We start from the raw sequence: 17,075 nt of genomic DNA, 5'->3' as shown, positions 1-17,075 counted from the left end.
CCCTGTTGAAATCAATGGCAATATAAGTGTGAATCCAGAGTAGCCAGCGATGTGTATGTGACCTGTATTTCTGTAGAATCGCCCTCGCAGCTATCGATAAACTAAAAGGTAGACTCAACAGTACAGTGATATATTCAGCATTAGGGAGCAACAGTACTTTGTTATTCTGCATTCGAGCTTTGATAGGAAACTGCTGATGTGCCATACTGTTGAATGTACCTTTTGAAACTTCTTGTCATTTGTGCATTTTGTTAATTTCAGCACCAAATATTCCACCGCGTTTAAGAACTCCAGTGTTTATTTATTCAATGTTTTTGAATTTTACTTTTTATGTCTCCAAGATATCAAGCACTCCTCGCAGTGTGGAATTATTTCTTTATAGAGTCGAGGCCATTAGACAAAAGGTTTCCATGAATACTAGAGTATTTATTGCCATTTTCAAATGTGTACATTTATCAGGGAAAGGGATGGTCATCTGTCAGATAAAAATCAACATTTTTATGTATTAGATCCCATCATGTCACATCTAGGAAATGACAACTTGAGTTTATTTGAATCTAAATAAAACAATCCCACTCTTACTACGGACTGGAATATTGCTTTAACTCAATGAAGGAGATGAGTACATGAGCAAAAAATACACATCTTATTAGCCATAATAGCAACGTGGCTAATAAAAGGAGCAAGAAGGTACCAGTGCTACAGATTTAGAGAAAAGACCATTTCAGAAAATGCAGCTCATTGGTCTTAAAATAAGAGTATAGATACAGCAGGAGACCTTTTCCCAGTTAACATCCTCAACATTTAGAACAAAAACCTCCATTATTTTAAATGCAAACACCCTTTTAAACTTACTAATAACACCCCAGCAGGATTTCCTCATCAAGTCTTTAATTTGATTAAAATGAGGACAAAATAAAGCAATATATTAGAGTATTCTATTAAAGTGCAATCATTAGAGAATACAATAACACGTCACACACAATCAGGGAAAAAAATCGCTGACAAAGGAGAGAGTTTGAAGAGATGAATATTTTCACGGCTCAGTCATTTGAGGAGAAGTGATCACCGAGACACTGAGCGCTCTGTGGAAACCTCTCTGCTCTCCTGATAGGCTGCGTACCGTTCCCGAAACTCATGGAGGAAGTTGTATTGCTACGGAAAATTAAAATTAAGATGTTCTTTAACATCAAAAGCAAAAAGCAATAATATAATAGTAGAAGGAGCAGTCAATCGCACTTTTCAAACATTACAGAAACATAAAAAAAAGGACCATACTGGTGGTTTTGCATGTTTTAGCCAAATAATTAGAAATACATTTCACATTACTGCTGACCATTTCCCAAAACATATCAGTATTATTATATATTCCCTCCCTACAGGCAGACAATCTGTTAGAGTCATAATCAAAAACTTATAAACAGTTGAAACTTGCTTGACATCATATTGGGTGTGCTATTGTCACTTATATTTATACGACTTCATTAAACGTTACACTATTTGTGCATGGTAATACGTGTAAAGATCTTTTTAATGAAAGAAGCTACTACATTCACAGACTCTGACTAATACTGGATTTTTTTAACTAACACTAACATTGATGTTTTAAAGATCTTTAAAGATATATCATCCAATATTTGATTTGTTTTATAACTTACTAATTTTTTTATTGACGACACAAATTAATATTTTTTAACAAGGATCATTTAACTGTGGCCAAGATATGTAGAGAAGGACATTAAACAGTTGGAAAAAAACACATTAGCACCAGTGGACCAACTACACGACAACGTTTTAGGACCATTGTAGTTAAAAAAAAAAAAAAATAAGAGAAAAAAAACTCAGAATTTCAGAGATTAAAGTCGTAAATTTCCGAGAAAAAAACTTTGATATTGTCTGAGATTTAAGTGGCAAATGTATGAGAAAAAAACTCACAAATTTTCATGATTATAAAGTCATAAATTTACGAGAGAAAAAAAACTTGTAGAGTGCAAAACCGTGGTATTGCCGTAATTATTAGTTTTTACCTACTACCTTTGCCAAGTAAAAAATGCCTCACCAAAAATAAGGGGCTCAAATATTGAGTATATGTATGCAAAACAGAGCATGGCCTAAATGGGTCCATAACACTGGATTTGGATATGGTTTATTATCATGCAACACTAATGAAACATGGGTAAAAGAAAACATAAGTAAGCAAGTTCTGAGTTGTTTTAATCACATACTGAAATAAGTGAAAACAAATAGCAACCTAGAAAGTAGGACATTTATATTAAACTTCATGCTATGCAGTGGAAAATGGGTCAGCAGGAATACTAAATATGTACATGATTAATGAGGCAAACATGCAAAAGCTGCTATAGTTCCTCAAACACAACAGATTGAGAGAGGAGGAAAAGTGACCTCTCACCTTCACTGTTTGTATCGCTCCTCCTCCTCGGTGCTCCCGGAGGATTTCGATGGCTTTGTTCGCCGTCATTGTTAGAGAGAGCTGAAGCAGCAGACAGGCGGCGACTGAAAACACGAGACATCCATCAGAGATCAGAGCGGGGAAATAAACTGATTTAACATTTTGAAAAAAGGTCAAACTTTTCAACACAAACTGACATATTAAGAAAAAACACATTGATCTCGGTTGACATTATAAATGACACAGAGAACAACTTTCAAAGTAAAAGTAAAATATTCTTACTTAATCCAGAGCGTCCCAGGCCTCCGTAACAGCTGAAGGGAGGAGGAGGAGAAAAAAAGCGCAAAATCCCATCAAATGCTAAAAGCTGGAAGCAATATTGTTCAGTTGTGTAATGAGAGGTGTCCCGAGGGTAACTGTGCTACAGAAAATAGATGTCTTTGTGGTGAAATGTATTCTGGTTCTCTGGGGCTGTCTGGCACTTCACAAAGGTTTAAAAATACTTCAAATATTAAAAACCCAAAGGGTAGATCTGTCACAGAAAGTATGGCTGCATCAATGTCTGGTTTTCTACCCAGTTTCTAAGTTTGCATGCTTGAGTAGAAAATACCCTGCTTCACATTTACATAGTTAAAATCTCTCTCTTTTATCCAGAACAAAGAGGAAGATAAACGGGGAAATATAAAATATGCTACGTGATTAGAGGGTTTCTCTTTGTGTGTATTTTGTTGAACACTGATGCAACTTTTTCCTAGTTATTTTTCTTATTCAGAATCTGATCGGTTGACTTACTGGATCACAGTCCTCCTGTTGTTCTCGAGGTTGACCTGCAGCTCTTTGAGGATCTGGCAGCACTGCTCCAGCTCAGGAGCGTCTCCGTCTGGGAAGGGCGTGTGGTGAACCGTGAAGCCTCGCTGCCGGTAGACCTCCAGCAGGGAGGGAACCCTGTACTTGTTAAGCTCTCCTCTGGTGCAGAACACAAACAGGTCCTGAACGCCCTGGTTCTGGAGCTCCTCTGTTAACGAGAACGAAGCAAAGATGTAAAAAACAACAAAACTTACAAACAGCTGCTATCAGGTTCTTATAGTTACAGCCTCTTTCTCTCATGACACTGGTGTTCTTGAAACAAGACGTTTTATCGGTGCAGGAATATGTCACATGTACAGGTAGACCACTGCTTCAGGTTGCTCATGTTGCTGGAAAATGAGGAATTAAAAGTTATTTCACTGTTGCTGCAAACAAGACCTCAGACTGACAAAATATTTTCAGAAAAGAAGAGGCCTCACTTTCTGTCATCTATGTATTTACACAAATACATAAAAGTGTTAAAGCACTTCGTTGGCCTTTGGACTAAGCCTGATAATCAGACTTAAATAGCATTTAAGTTCATTTATTTTCACTGAATAAATCTGAGAACTCAAAACCCACACTTAAAAGGCATATATTTTGATAAATTGATTAATCTTTTTAGTACATTTTCAAGTAAAAATGACAAAAAATCTCTGGTTCTAGCTTCTTAAATGTGAGGATTTGCTGACTTTCTTTGTCTCATGTGAGAGCAAACTAAATATCGTTGAGTTTTAGACAAAACAAGTGATTTGTAGATGTTATAATTAGCCGTAAGGAAATTGTGATTCTAAGAAATGTTAATTTTTCTCCATTTTCTTACATTTTATAGACCAAACGATTTAATAACTACGAGAAAATAATCAAATGAAGTGATAAGGAAAATAATTCTTAGTTGCATCCTGCAACTAACATCACACTCATACACTATATTTCTTAAATATACTGGTATGAGATATTTCAACAAAAGGTGAAAAAAATAAAAAGATATACATGTGAAAGTTAATATGTGTGTTTTATTGAAGCACCAGTAAAGTTGAAGGTCGTCTTACCAACATCTCGTTCCAGACTCCTGCGGATATCTTTGTATTTGCAGCCTGAAGTCAGAAGAAAGAAACATTTTATTATTGTAAGTTACACAAAACCTTACAATAAAGTAAAAAACAGCAACATACAGATACAAAAAAAATGATTAAAGTACGACTCTACCTGGTAGTGCACATATCCCAAGAAACTGCGAGCACTCCACTATGGACAGAGGTAACCTTAAAGCCAATCAGAATATAATATACGTGAACATGATGACGCTTATTTTACATTTCACCATTTAAAAACAAACTGACTTTCACTGAAAAACAGCTGAAACTCACCAGGAGATTTTGAAAGGCGTCAGCAGCTCCTCTCCGACCTCCTCCTCATCAGATGAGGAGTCAAACTCACTCGTCCTCATGACTTCAGCCCAACAGACTGTTGAGACGGTAGGAAGGATGTTGAAATTCAGACACAAAACAAACTGAATCTGTGAAATTGTTTTTAGACTATTGACCTCCCATTGTATACACTTTTATTAGTGCTGAATGTCCTAATCAAACCAACAAAAAGAAAATGCAGATATCACACTCCAAAAGAAATGGTAGACATATCAGTACTCTAATGCCAAGCTTTCACAGACAAATCTTGATTTTCTAATGTGGGACAATCATGTCCAAAATGTGGGACACTGAAAAGTCTAAACTCTGTTAAAAGGCCTAAATCACCTTAATTAATGTAGGACACACTCAAGGCTAAATGTGCAATCCCTTGTTCAGTAATTTTACCACTTACAATGTTATTGCTGTTACAAACCTAGGCTTATATGTGTGGATGTTCATCAAACAAACAATAAGACTATAAATAATGAGAAAGAATAATGAATAAAGACTATAATAGTTTTACTGTATGGCATACTGTTTAAATTATATGCAGTGATGTAAAGTGCATGATGTAAACACAAAATACAAAACTTGTATATGAAATCAATACAATGCAATAGCCCACAAATAAATACTACCATAATAAAGCTGATAATGTTCACTTTTTGTTGATTTATCTCTGAGGTGATGGCCTTTTGTTTTGATCACTACACAAAAAGGTAGTACTTGTTTCAGGACTTTTGTTCTTGACTGAATAACATTATGCAGGTATTTATTATGCAGGTGTTGTTCCCCTGTGCTGTTCACCATATGAGACTGTATGAAGGCTAAAACCTGCTGAAACCATGATGCACATGGTCCTTTAAATAAGACAACATGTCTGCAAGTAGCTAGGCTACACACCAACCTGTAAACTAGGAATTAAACATGCTATAGTCTGGCTAGTAGCTGGCTTTTTCTCCACTATCCAAAAGTTATGAAGACAGCACGTTATTTAACATTAATGCATGCATAATTATTAACGCATGTGTATGAATGTTGCTCTGAGACACATTTGACTGATAGAAAGGTGAGCTAACATTAGCTCTGCAGCTCGACTGTCAGACCAAAATACACTAAACAGAGAGTAAAATACATTAATATCTTTATGTAATCGTTATCAGAAGAGACTAAAGAGCTGTGTAGGATCACAAAAAGGCATATATGTGTATAAATAACCGGTATATCTTTGTTTTAATGCTCACCAGTCGCTCTCTGTTTTGACAGCTCCGTCAGCTGCTGCTGCGATTTGAAATCTCCTTGAGCTCAGCAGCCAATCAGATTCAAGTACCGGTCCGTAACCACGCCCCTCTGCAAAACAACGTTAGGCACGTGTGCGCTCGCTTTAAGCTCCGGAGTGATCCACGCGGGCGGAGTCAAGAAAATAAGCATGCTGTTTTTCTTACTTTTTTTCTACATTTATTATTATTTTTATTATAATATTTATATATTATTATTATATTGATATATATATATTATATTTATATATTATAATTAATATGTATTATTATATATATATATATATATATATTATTATTTAAGTTTTCTATCTTACCACCATGAACTATACTATTGTAGTACTTATTATTTTTAATTCTGACTAACTAATTAAATTATTTAAAAATATATATTTGATGTTATTTTTTCTGTAACTTTACCTCTATGAGTGGGAAGAAGGCTGGACCTGTCTCTGTGTGGGAGGCAATGTGTATGTGTGTATTTATGTATGTACATATTAAATGTTAAATGTAAGATATCTTTTTTTTTTTTGTATTATGGCACCGGTGTTATGTTTTGTAATGTTTGTTATGCTATGTCTGAAAAAAAAAGGAATAAAAAGAATTTTCCAAAAAAGAAAATGAGCGGTGATAACATCTATGGTGATAATATTTATAAAAAATTAGAAACAGTTATCTGTTTCATATAAATTGGTGATATAATTTGTTTATTTAATGATATTTAAGGTGTTTAATCAGTGGAATAATATATCAATCAGCTGAACCATGTTGTAAATCCATGCAATCAAATATATATAAAAATACACAAACTATATATTGTTATTATGGATAAGAATGTGTGTGTATATTACATATACTGCACATACTTATGACACTATGTCTAAACATATTTTTACATATATTTTATTTATTATTCATACCTATACCTGGGCTATATTTGCATTATATTGCATGTCTTAATGCAAATATTTGTACATATTTCATATATTCTCATTTTCAATTTTCTTTACATATATTTTGTTTATATTGTAGCATTATGTTCATCATGTGCATACATAGTCCTTTATTTCTATTTTCTTACATTTCAATGTTTATACAAGACCAACTGTAATGCCCCAATTTCCTCCAGGGATAAATAGTATTAAGTAGTATTAAGTACTTCTGATTATGTAGGCTATAGTACACACATAATGGCTGCCGGAGTTGCATTACTTGATTTCTGGATATATTTTCCATAATTATTTCACCCACATAATTTACATAATCTAAGGCATTGAACTGTATATAACACCATCTCTGTAATTTATTTCTTATTTTGTTCTTATTTTTTTATTATATTAATAAAATAGCCCTTTATCTGTTGTTTTTAGATCTTATCTCATTAATATTTCACTCCATAAGAAATCATTTGACCTAATGTTTTGTAGGAAATCAAACAAAAAATGTCACATTTTCATATTAAAAAGCTTTCAAAACTACTTTGAGCAACATTTTAGGTGCTAATATGTGAAATAAAAATAAAAATAACAGAATATATTAGCACAGATGCAGAACAATAACTTACAGTGAATAACTTTATTATAATGCAATACTTTCATTATGGTATGTGTACATGGTTCATAGTGAACCTGACTCCCTCAGTTAATCACAGAGCTGCTCACTGAGCTCTGGTCCTGCAGGACATCTGCTGTCAGCATAGAGCAGCGTGCAGCTCGACACCAGACACCCGCCTTCAAACACTGCACAGAAGAAGAAGAAACACTGGAAATTAAAGTCTTTTTGGATTCACTGCATCTTTTCAGATGTTTGGAGAAGCAATACTAAAGAGCTTTAACTGAGGTGAGTGTCCTATGGCTTCTTTTATACAGCTTATTTTGCTTCAGCAGTGTTTGTCTTGTGTTTTTTTGGTGGATTATTTGATATTTGGACACCACTGTTATTATGATTATGTTTAGAAATACTATAAGATGCTTTTAAGTAGGTAGCATGCACATCATAGTCCTTCAACCTACAAAAAAATGTGATTTCTGCATGTTTTAATTCCAGGAAGTGATATAAAATGACCTAAAGAGATGTGTTATTAATGTTTTTAAAAGGTATATATATAAATGGTGCATTTGTGGATTAAAGCATGAGGCTATAGCATATTGTTTTTGCTGATTCGTGCCCATCCTTCTGTCAGCAGCAGACCTATAAGGAGGGATCTTGGCTCCTGCAGACATTTCCCCTGCAGGGCTGAGCTCTTTGGCTGGCTCGCCACTTCCTTAGCAGAGGGGCTGCTGGCAGGGGCAACATCTGAGCAGGTACCACAAACAAACAACAATATGGCATTAAATATGGTTATTCTAACTCTTCTACTAAATGTTTAGGCTTTAATATATAGCTAGAAAGAATAAAATATATATTGTTTGTGCTTAAAACTACTCACATTGAACTCCATGCATTGCAGATAGGAAGAGGTTAAAGATTCACTTTACTGAGAAAAAACACAGGTTGACCTCCCTGCTTTGTCCCTTTTGTGTGAATGTTATCTGATATGTTTGGAGTGAATCACACAGGAGAACATGCTCTTCTCTGCACAGTGGACTTAACCAAACTTAGCTTTACGCTTTACAGTCTAGAGATATCAAACAGGTGATTCAGGCTGCACAGTCTGTGATGGTTTATGCACATTAATAAGGTGTGTGTTTGCAAACTGCCTTGTTTGTGTCTCTCTCTCTGTACAGGTCATGAAGCCCCAAGAGGCAGAGCTTGTCACTGAAATCTCCAAGGTATTCCCTCATTAGGCAGCCTGGCTTCGTTAAAGGGACAGTTCAATTCATATTTAAAGCTCTTATTATTTAAAAAAAAATGCATTAGATAGTAAGTAAACCCCCTATGATGTCTCCAAAAGTAGAATCCGGGGTCAAAATACAGTTTAGACATTGAAATTATGTTCTTATTTACCTCAGCTTACAATGATTACAGTTTCAGAAGTATAAAAGTCAAAGCTGTTGTGCCTCGTCTACGTTTGACTAATATTCATGATACCCGCTGTCCCGTCAGTTACAATGCATGGTCTCAGAGCTGAAGACGGGCTTCACCAGCGCTCTGCTGGAGCTCAGTCAGATCCAACATGGAGACACGTACGTGAGGGAGGAGCTGGAGGAGAACCGGAGGAGCTGCCAGAAGAAAGCTCTTCGTCTGGAGGCTCTGGTCGAGACTCTGAAGGTCAGACTCACATTAGTTAAACTGCTTGGAAATGTTTAATGTGAAAAGTTTGGTTACAGTATGTGTTATATTCACATAATAATTTAAAGATCCCATGTCATGCTCATTTTCAGGTTCATACTTGTATTTTGTTTTTCTACTAGAACATGTTTACATGCTGTAATGTTAAAAAAAAACTTTAATTTCTTCATTCTGTCTGCCTGAATATGCCTGTATTTACCCTCTGTCTGAAACGCTCCGTTTTAGCACATTACATGGGAATTGCAACGGAATTGAGTTGCTAGGCAACAGCTTGGGTCCATGTTTACTTCCTGTCAGCTGCTGTCATTCACAAACACTGCAACCGGAAATAAACTGGGACACTGAAGTGGTCTAAATATTGTAGATCTGTGACATCACAAAATCACAGAAATCCTTACGACTTGTTTTAAAGACACAGTTTCTGAATACGGGCTGTGTGTATTTCTCTGTGGATTGAGCGTATCAATACTTTCTCAGTATTTATAAAGCACTTAAACCTACTTCATTATAAAAAAAAAGACATGAAAATCTCACTTTTTACTATATGGGACCTTTAAAGTAACACAAACACATTCAACACTGAAATTTGACTGGATTCTATCAAAGATGTGCATCTATTATTACAGATATTACACAGAATGAAATGATGATACTTACTTAGTTTTACCCAGCGTCTTCTCATCCTACAGGAGGAACTTGGAGTGATGCGGTGTCAGGTGTTGCAGCTGTACAGTAACAAACAGAGACCTCAACAGGATGGAAAGAGCTCCACATCCAAACACAGAGAAAGGTAAAAAAAACACAGATATAAACTACAGAGCTATGACTTGCCCCCAAACTGCATGTGATTATCATAAAGTGGGCATGTCTGTAAAGGGGAGACTCGTGGGTACCCATAGAACCCATTTACATTCACATATCTGGAGGTCAGAGGTCAAGGGACCCCTTTGAAAATGGCCATGACAGTTTTTCCTTGCCAAAATTTTGCGTAACTTTGGAGCGTTATTTAACCGCCTTCCCGACAAGCTAGTATGACATGGGTTGTACCAAATTGGATCCCTTAGGATCTCAACTCTACAACCTCCAAAAGATCAATTGCATTAATGCCTTAAAGAAATTAGTGGCATTAAAACAAATTTGCGTTTGACAGCCCTAATCTACACAAATCACATTACAGTTCAGGAGACCGTGACAAACCATCTCTCTCACACATTTTACTTTTTACTTTGCAAAGGAAGACAAACTTTTTGACTTGATTTTTCTGTCAGACTTTACTCATTCCTTCATATCTGCCTTTACTTGATACTGAAAGCTTTAAGCCCCCTCTACCTCGGCTCTAAAGGACAAAACACATACAAGAAATAAAGAGCAAACATAAAGGGAATCACTTTTTAAATTAAAAAAATATTAAAACTGTAAATACCAAAACTTATGCAAGACTGAAAGCAGGGTTAGTCATAATGTTCAGTGGCAAACAACAAACAATAACTCATAAAAGAGTTGTTGACACCTCGCCATCAGGCAGTAAAACATTACTTATAAGACATGTCAAACCTGCAGAGAGACATTTTGTTATCTGTCCACTTTTGATCAGCAGTGATCCAGCAGAACGGAGTCAGTGTGACTGTTCGTCTGCTCCACCAGCCGGTCTGTCCAGAGGGAAACTGCTCCTCCACTGTTTCCTGCAGGGACTCAAAGCTGGACTGAGTGAAGGCACAGGTGAGTTTAGTTTATACCTGATTCCTAGAACACAAAGGTGATTCAACCAATAATAATCTAATGGGAATAATACAGCTGCTACCAGAAACACCTGCTGTCAGGAAGATGTTTTCAACTGCACCAAATACATTTTAAAACTTAATTAAAGTGATACAAATGTGTGGGATTTAAGGTTAAAGCACCTTCTTAAAAAACACTTGAGCAGTAGATGTTTGCCATTTATTCCTGTTAGCTACACTTAAATTATTAGATAAGGGATTAAACTTGATGCTCAGTCAAAAACTGTCACACTATTTGTTGAGATATAAACATTACAAGTGAAAGGCCCATCTGTGTCGCTTAATATTTTCTTTTTTTGCACAGATGCACGACATCAGGTGGCGATGCAACTTCTGCACTCTGAGTGGGAGTACGTGTCGACCTTAAACCAGCTGTATGATAAATACAAGACACCACCAGCTCACCTGATGACTGTGGAGCCATAGTGAGTACTAAACAGTTTATATGACGTAGCAGGAAAACAACAGCACAGGTCTTTTCCTGTCCTGCTTGTAATGTTTTAACACAATTGAACTGCACAGATTCTTAATTGGTACATACAATTCTACAACACAGATGCAAAAACTGAAATTAAATCAGTTTTGCTTTAAATTTCCGTTCATGTGTTGACATCATCTGCCTTGTTTTTTGTGTCGTGATCCAGTCAGACGTATATGAAGTTTGTGGAGCAGCTGTTACAGAGACATCTGGTCTTCAGAAACACCCTGCAGGAGCGATTATCTGCTGAACACTGGAAATCTCTGGTTGGAGACATCCTGGTGCAGCTTATCGGCCAGAATGACGTAAGTAGATGCTATTTCTTTTTAATGATTTCAGTCCATTGCACTAAATGAACACTGAAGATGCTCACAGTTGCTCTGATTTTGGGTCATCCAGACAACCTTTTCAGATATGTACCTTGGATACACGACGACCCTGGCGTCATTCCTCTCACTGGAGTTCAACAGACTAAATCATTCTGAGAAAATGCAGGTATTATAAGTGATACAGCATCATTATCATTCAGCCATAATGTACCTGAGAGACCAGACATGCTGATGGAAATTTTCCTGTCTGCATTTAACAGAGTGGCCAGATGGAGAGAGAGGAAATGAAACTGCTCTACCTGCTGTTGGCACCTGTCTCTCGCATTCACGGCTACCTGAGTCACATTCAGGTGAGTCAGCAGCCATAAGGAGTCCAGTTTGATGTGACGCTGCAGTTACACCAAGTTGAGGAGGTTGAGTGGAGGATGGCTAAAAGGAGGCGTCCAACATCTGAAAAACACAAAAACAATGATTTAGAGCAGAAAATAAAACCCATGAGGATGTTTCTTGAAGGTCAGAGATCTACTGAAAGCATTTTAAGTAGATTTAGAAACACTTTTAGAGGTAATACAGGTCAAAATACCTCTAGTTAACAGCTTTCTTTTTTTATTAAATTAAAGCGTAGAGTTAAACTGACCCTAATGCTTAAGAATTGCTTAGTTTTTCACCATTTTCCTTCTCTAGAACTTGCTGCAGTGGACGGGTAAAGAGCATCCTGATTGCAGCCTCCTGCTGGGAACAGAGCGAGCGCTGAGGAGCATTTTGTCTCAGTCTCATGTGATCCTGGAGCGAGATGTCCGATGGGAGGAAGGAGAAGGAGATGGACAAAGGTCAGGGCACCATGAGGGATTAACTGACTCACAGATGATCTTTAAGTATTAAAACTCAGGTTGATGCCTTGTATATCAGATTAGATGTTTATTGAGATTTTTAATTAATATTCATTCTTTGCATGAACAGCAGCTGCTCTGAGTCAGTGTCTGGTGGATCCTCTGCTAACTGTTGCACCAGGAGCCAACAGACCAGAGAGTCTCAGCATCAGTCCAACACTGCAGCTCAGAGGTGAGTGTCGTCCTCTGCTGGCTTCAGGCAGCACAGCAAGCGAGGGACCACCTGCAGTCTTTCAGTGACCTTTACAAAAATGTTGCAGCCTGATCTGGATTAAAATAAATGGCATATTTGCCTTAAAACCAGTTATGGAAAGAGCAGTCAGATCCTTTTAAGAAAACGTACAAAAGCATTGGCAGGAAAAGGAATTAAAGTATCCGAAGGAGGGCTGTCAAAGTTAACGCGATAATTAAAGTAAATTCTTTTTAATGGAACTAATTTTTTTATTGCAACTTGCAAATTTTAGGTTGAAGCGGGCTCAGTTTTAAAGCTAAAAGATGAAGATACTGGCATCATATGAAACTAAAAAACCTAAGGAATCCATTGGTACCAACCATGTCATACGAGCTTTTCGCGAAGGAGGTTAAATAACGCTCCAAACGTAGGCTAAATTTTGGCAAGGAAAAACTGGCATGGCCATCCCTTAACCTCTGACCTCGAGATATGTGAATGAAAATGGGTTCTATAGGTACTCACGAGTCTCCCCTTTACAGACATGCCCACCTTATGATAATCACATGCAGTTTGGGGCAAGTCATAGTCAAGTCAGCACACTGACACACTGACAGCTGTTGTTGCCTGTTGGGCTGCAGTTTGCCATGTTATGATTTGAGCATTTTTATATGCTAAATGCAGTACCTGTGAGGATTTCTGGACAATATTTGTCATTGTTTTGTGTTGTTAACTGATTTCTAATCATAACTAAATACATATATTTGCATAAAGCAAGTATATTTGCCCACTCTCATGTTGATAAGAGTGTTAAATGCTTGACAAATCTCCCTTTAAGGTACATTTTTAAGAGATTAAAAAATGCGTTCAATTTGCGATGGACAATCATATGATTAATCAGGATTAAATATCTCAATCGATTGACAGCCCTAATCCAAAGTAAAACTATTTATATTAAAGATGAGAAAAAGTTATAAGAAAGAAGAAATTACAGAAGGAAGAAAGGAGGGAATGACAGGAAAAGGGTGTGAATAAGAAAAGGAGGTTAGGAAGTAATGAAAACTAGTAAATGTACTACAGGTTTTCACATCCTTAATGCCACTGCCCCTCACTCTCACAGTTATTGCAAGGGTCCTGGTATAATAACCTCCAGTCTCCTCCCTACAGAGAAGACCAGCAGGCAGTCGGCCTCACTAACGGGGTCGACGGCTGTCACTCGATGCGTCTGGAGTGCTGGTCCTGCAGCCCGGTGAGGAGGAAGGACTGTGGCAGAGACCGGACCCTCCTGAACCAGCCGGGCCGTGACTGTGGACACGCCTACTGCTCCCTCCTCACCCCCGATGCTGCAGCGTGGGGGGAGAACAGCGACTCAGGTCAGGGCACCTACAGCCAGAGCCAGCCCACGGGTCTGGAGGCCCCTCACACCAACCCCAGCCTGGAGGACTGTGAGACGGACCCAGACGACACCTCAGCCTTCGACTACTCCTCCGTCACCTCCTGCAGCCCTGACGGCACCCTGCGCAGGGAGACGATGGACAGCAACAGTGGGGAGGATGAAGAGGAGGACAGCCAGGTGCCGGTGCTGTTGAAGCCCTCATATAGCCAGCAGCAGTCGAGGGAGACACCCAGAGAGAGGACTGTGTGTCTGAGGTGGCAGATTCCCAGGTTGACACCTCACCCTCCTCTGAGAAACACTGCAGGGCCGAGTGGGGACGGCCTCACGCCGTGCCTCGTCAGCTCCCACGGGAAGAGGCTGGTCAATGTCAGGAAGGGGTCGCCTCCTCTACATCCAAAAAGTGCCTTCAGGCCCATCTGGGATGATCCATCCAAACAGGTATTTAATTTTCTGTTACAAACATAAGCACCATGTTCTGTCCATACTGGGCCTTTTTTTTGTATATTACAGTATCAGCATCCTTTGAAAGTGGGCCAGAATGAAGTAATGCCACTGTGGTAGCATGTACTTAAAACATGAGGAAAACTAAACATTACTCAAGTAGCATATACTTCTGCCAAGGCTGCACAGACCTCAGAATTTGTAATATGAAAACCAATTTAAGTACAATTTGAAAATGTTACTTTGGCACCACCTCGTGGTAGACCAGTACAGCAACACATAGACTGCAGTTTTCATTGGGAGTGTCTTTTTTTTACAGGCAGAAAAGCCATCCGAATATTTGAAAGATCACAAAATCTACATATAGTGGTTTTAATAAAAGAAAATGTTTAGAAGTGTTTTATAGTGATAGACAATCGTGGTAGAGCTGCAACGATTAATCGATTAGTTGTCAACTATTGAATTAATCAACAACTATTTTGATAATCAATTAATCGGTTTGAGTAATTTTTTAAGATAAAAAAGTCTAAATTCTCTGATTCCAGCTTCTTAAATGTGAATATTTTCTGGTTTCTTTCCTCCTCTATGACAGTAAACTGAATATCTTTGAGTTGTGGACAAAAAAAGACATTTGAGGACGTAATCTTGGGCTTTATGAAACACTGATTCACATTTTTTCACCATTTTGTGACATTTTATAGACCAAACAACTCATCGATTAAACAAGAAAATAATCAACAGATTAATCAACAATGAAAATAACCATTAGTTGCAGCCCTAGAAGTTTATTGTGAAAGTAAAGGTGTCTTTCGGTCAATTTTAAATATTCAAGGGCAGTAAAACTATTTTGCTCCTCAATATTTTTATGCTATTGACATTTTGTTTGTTTAATCTAAGCTGGTTTGTATTGCGTTATGTTCTGAACGTTTGCCATCAACCTGAAACGTGTAAACTGCAAAATATCCCGCCACAGTACTTGTCTGTGCCAAAGCTATTTAACAACTAAATTTCAGTAATTCTTGCCAAAAATGGTGTTCATGTAGTGCGTATATGTACAAAAATTTATTATGATTAGGCCTGCAACTAACAATTATTTTTGATATTCGATTATCATTACTTGCAGCCCTAAATCGTGGGTTACATGTACCAGATTTTCATAGTTCTTGAGAAAATAGTGAAAATATTATTCAAAAATGTCTCTCTTGGATCTGCATCAAAAACAAATCACTTGTTATTTGGCCTATACTGTTACTTTCTATCAAAGTCCACTGAAATCTATTCACAGGTAATAAGTTCTGACTAGATATAGGAGAGGGTAGGATAGGATGTAAAGAAACATGTTACGGGAGCACTCCAGTGATTACATATTGCAAATTTATGAAAGAATGGTCAGATGCACAAATCAGCTTGGTAACATCTTTTCGTTAAACCCTCCCTGCCTCGTAAACGCTCGCCTTTCAAAACCAGACACATCCAGTTTGTTACGTAAATAACAACACACCATCAGGTTTATTTTCTGAGTGTTCTGCAAAGCTCTTCCAGAGACACAGTGAGGACATTATACAACTGTTTCCACAGGCTTAGTAGCACCACCAATGACTGGTGAAATGACCTTCATGTGAAAAAGAATTGGTGTATTTCTTCCATTAACTGATCCGATATTTTCCTGTTAACTCTGTGCTGCCGTTTCCCTGTCACTCACTCACACCTGCTCTCTGTATATCCACATCCCTTCATGCACCAGGCTGATGCAGCTCCAGAGAAAGACAACAGACAACAAGGCTTCAAACCCATTCAAGTCCCAGCGAGGCAAAGCTTTCACAATTTCAACCCGAGTAGAGAAAACCTGAGGTAAGAGCCTTCATCAGGTAATATTATGACCCTTGAACTTTAGGTAGGATGGTGATACATGTACTAAACACGAGAGACTTGCATTGTGACTATCAGTGCAGATATAAATATAAAAACTCTCCATGTCTTCAGACCGGGCCTGTCTCAGCAGAGAGGTAACCATGCAGCAGCCATGAGCGGTGGAGGATTGTGGGAGGACAGTGAGGACAGCGAGGGACCCTGCAGCACAGTTTGACCCCCCCCTCCACAGAGACAACAGGACTATCAATAAAAACTGTTGCACACAAAACTTTCAAGTTACAACCAAACCTGAGCCGAAGTGATTTCTTTGAAGGAGACATGAATCAGTGACACTGGAATATATATATTTTTCTGTTAAAGCTGAACCCTTTATGAACATGGCAGTCATCTTTGTTTGGATCGTCTGGATTACATTTTGACATGTGGTAACAAAAAAAGATAAGATAAGATCCGACTATGTACAGTGGAGCTACAACAACTTCCTGTTTCATGGCGAATGGCTCAAAATAGCCGCCACGCCACGGTCAGGTCGTTGAGTGAAAACTC

At 37.7% G+C, this 17,075-nt stretch overlaps 2 protein-coding genes across 8 annotated transcripts; one reads left to right on the top strand and one right to left on the bottom strand.

Annotated features, from left to right (window-relative positions):
- Window positions 1–597: 597 nt before the first annotated feature.
- Window positions 598–5,990, bottom strand: cdkn3 (cyclin-dependent kinase inhibitor 3). 3 transcript variants are annotated; one of them, XM_037746280.1, is made up of 8 exons: window positions 5,913–5,984; window positions 4,627–4,726; window positions 4,466–4,521; window positions 4,309–4,353; window positions 3,203–3,425; window positions 2,693–2,724; window positions 2,411–2,514; window positions 598–1,155 (listed from the first exon to the last, which is right to left on the bottom strand). In XM_037746280.1, the coding sequence occupies exons 2-8, from the start codon at window positions 4,704–4,706 to the stop codon at window positions 1,066–1,068; spliced, it is 630 nt and encodes a 209-aa protein (XP_037602208.1). In that variant the 5' UTR covers window positions 4,707–4,726; window positions 5,913–5,984; the 3' UTR covers window positions 598–1,065. The 3 variants fall into 3 exon arrangements, with proteins under 3 accessions (XP_037602208.1, XP_037602210.1, XP_037602211.1); XM_037746282.1 differs by having other exon boundaries at window positions 4,627–4,723; window positions 5,913–5,963; XM_037746283.1 differs by lacking the exon at window positions 2,693–2,724 and having other exon boundaries at window positions 5,913–5,990.
- Window positions 5,991–7,665: 1,675 nt separating this feature from the next.
- Window positions 7,666–16,958, top strand: LOC119474313. 5 transcript variants are annotated; one of them, XM_037746276.1, is made up of 16 exons: window positions 7,666–7,784; window positions 8,131–8,248; window positions 8,492–8,579; window positions 8,672–8,716; window positions 8,991–9,155; window positions 9,866–9,966; window positions 10,771–10,895; window positions 11,259–11,379; window positions 11,599–11,737; window positions 11,832–11,927; window positions 12,022–12,111; window positions 12,446–12,591; window positions 12,722–12,823; window positions 13,988–14,654; window positions 16,402–16,508; window positions 16,641–16,958. In XM_037746276.1, the coding sequence occupies exons 4-16, from the start codon at window positions 8,675–8,677 to the stop codon at window positions 16,741–16,743; spliced, it is 2,004 nt and encodes a 667-aa protein (XP_037602204.1). In that variant the 5' UTR covers window positions 7,666–7,784; window positions 8,131–8,248; window positions 8,492–8,579; window positions 8,672–8,674; the 3' UTR covers window positions 16,744–16,958. The 5 variants fall into 5 exon arrangements, with proteins under 5 accessions (XP_037602204.1, XP_037602205.1, XP_037602206.1 ...); XM_037746277.1 differs by lacking the exon at window positions 8,492–8,579 and having other exon boundaries at window positions 10,774–10,895; XM_037746278.1 differs by lacking the exon at window positions 8,492–8,579 and having other exon boundaries at window positions 12,725–12,823.
- The last annotated feature ends 117 nt before the right edge of the window (window positions 16,959–17,075 follow it).

Source organism: Sebastes umbrosus, chromosome 16, assembly GCF_015220745.1.
Source record: "Sebastes umbrosus isolate fSebUmb1 chromosome 16, fSebUmb1.pri, whole genome shotgun sequence".
Classification (NCBI taxonomy): Eukaryota; Metazoa; Chordata; class Actinopteri; order Perciformes; family Sebastidae; genus Sebastes; species Sebastes umbrosus.
This window is presented reverse-complemented; position numbering and strand designations above follow the sequence as displayed.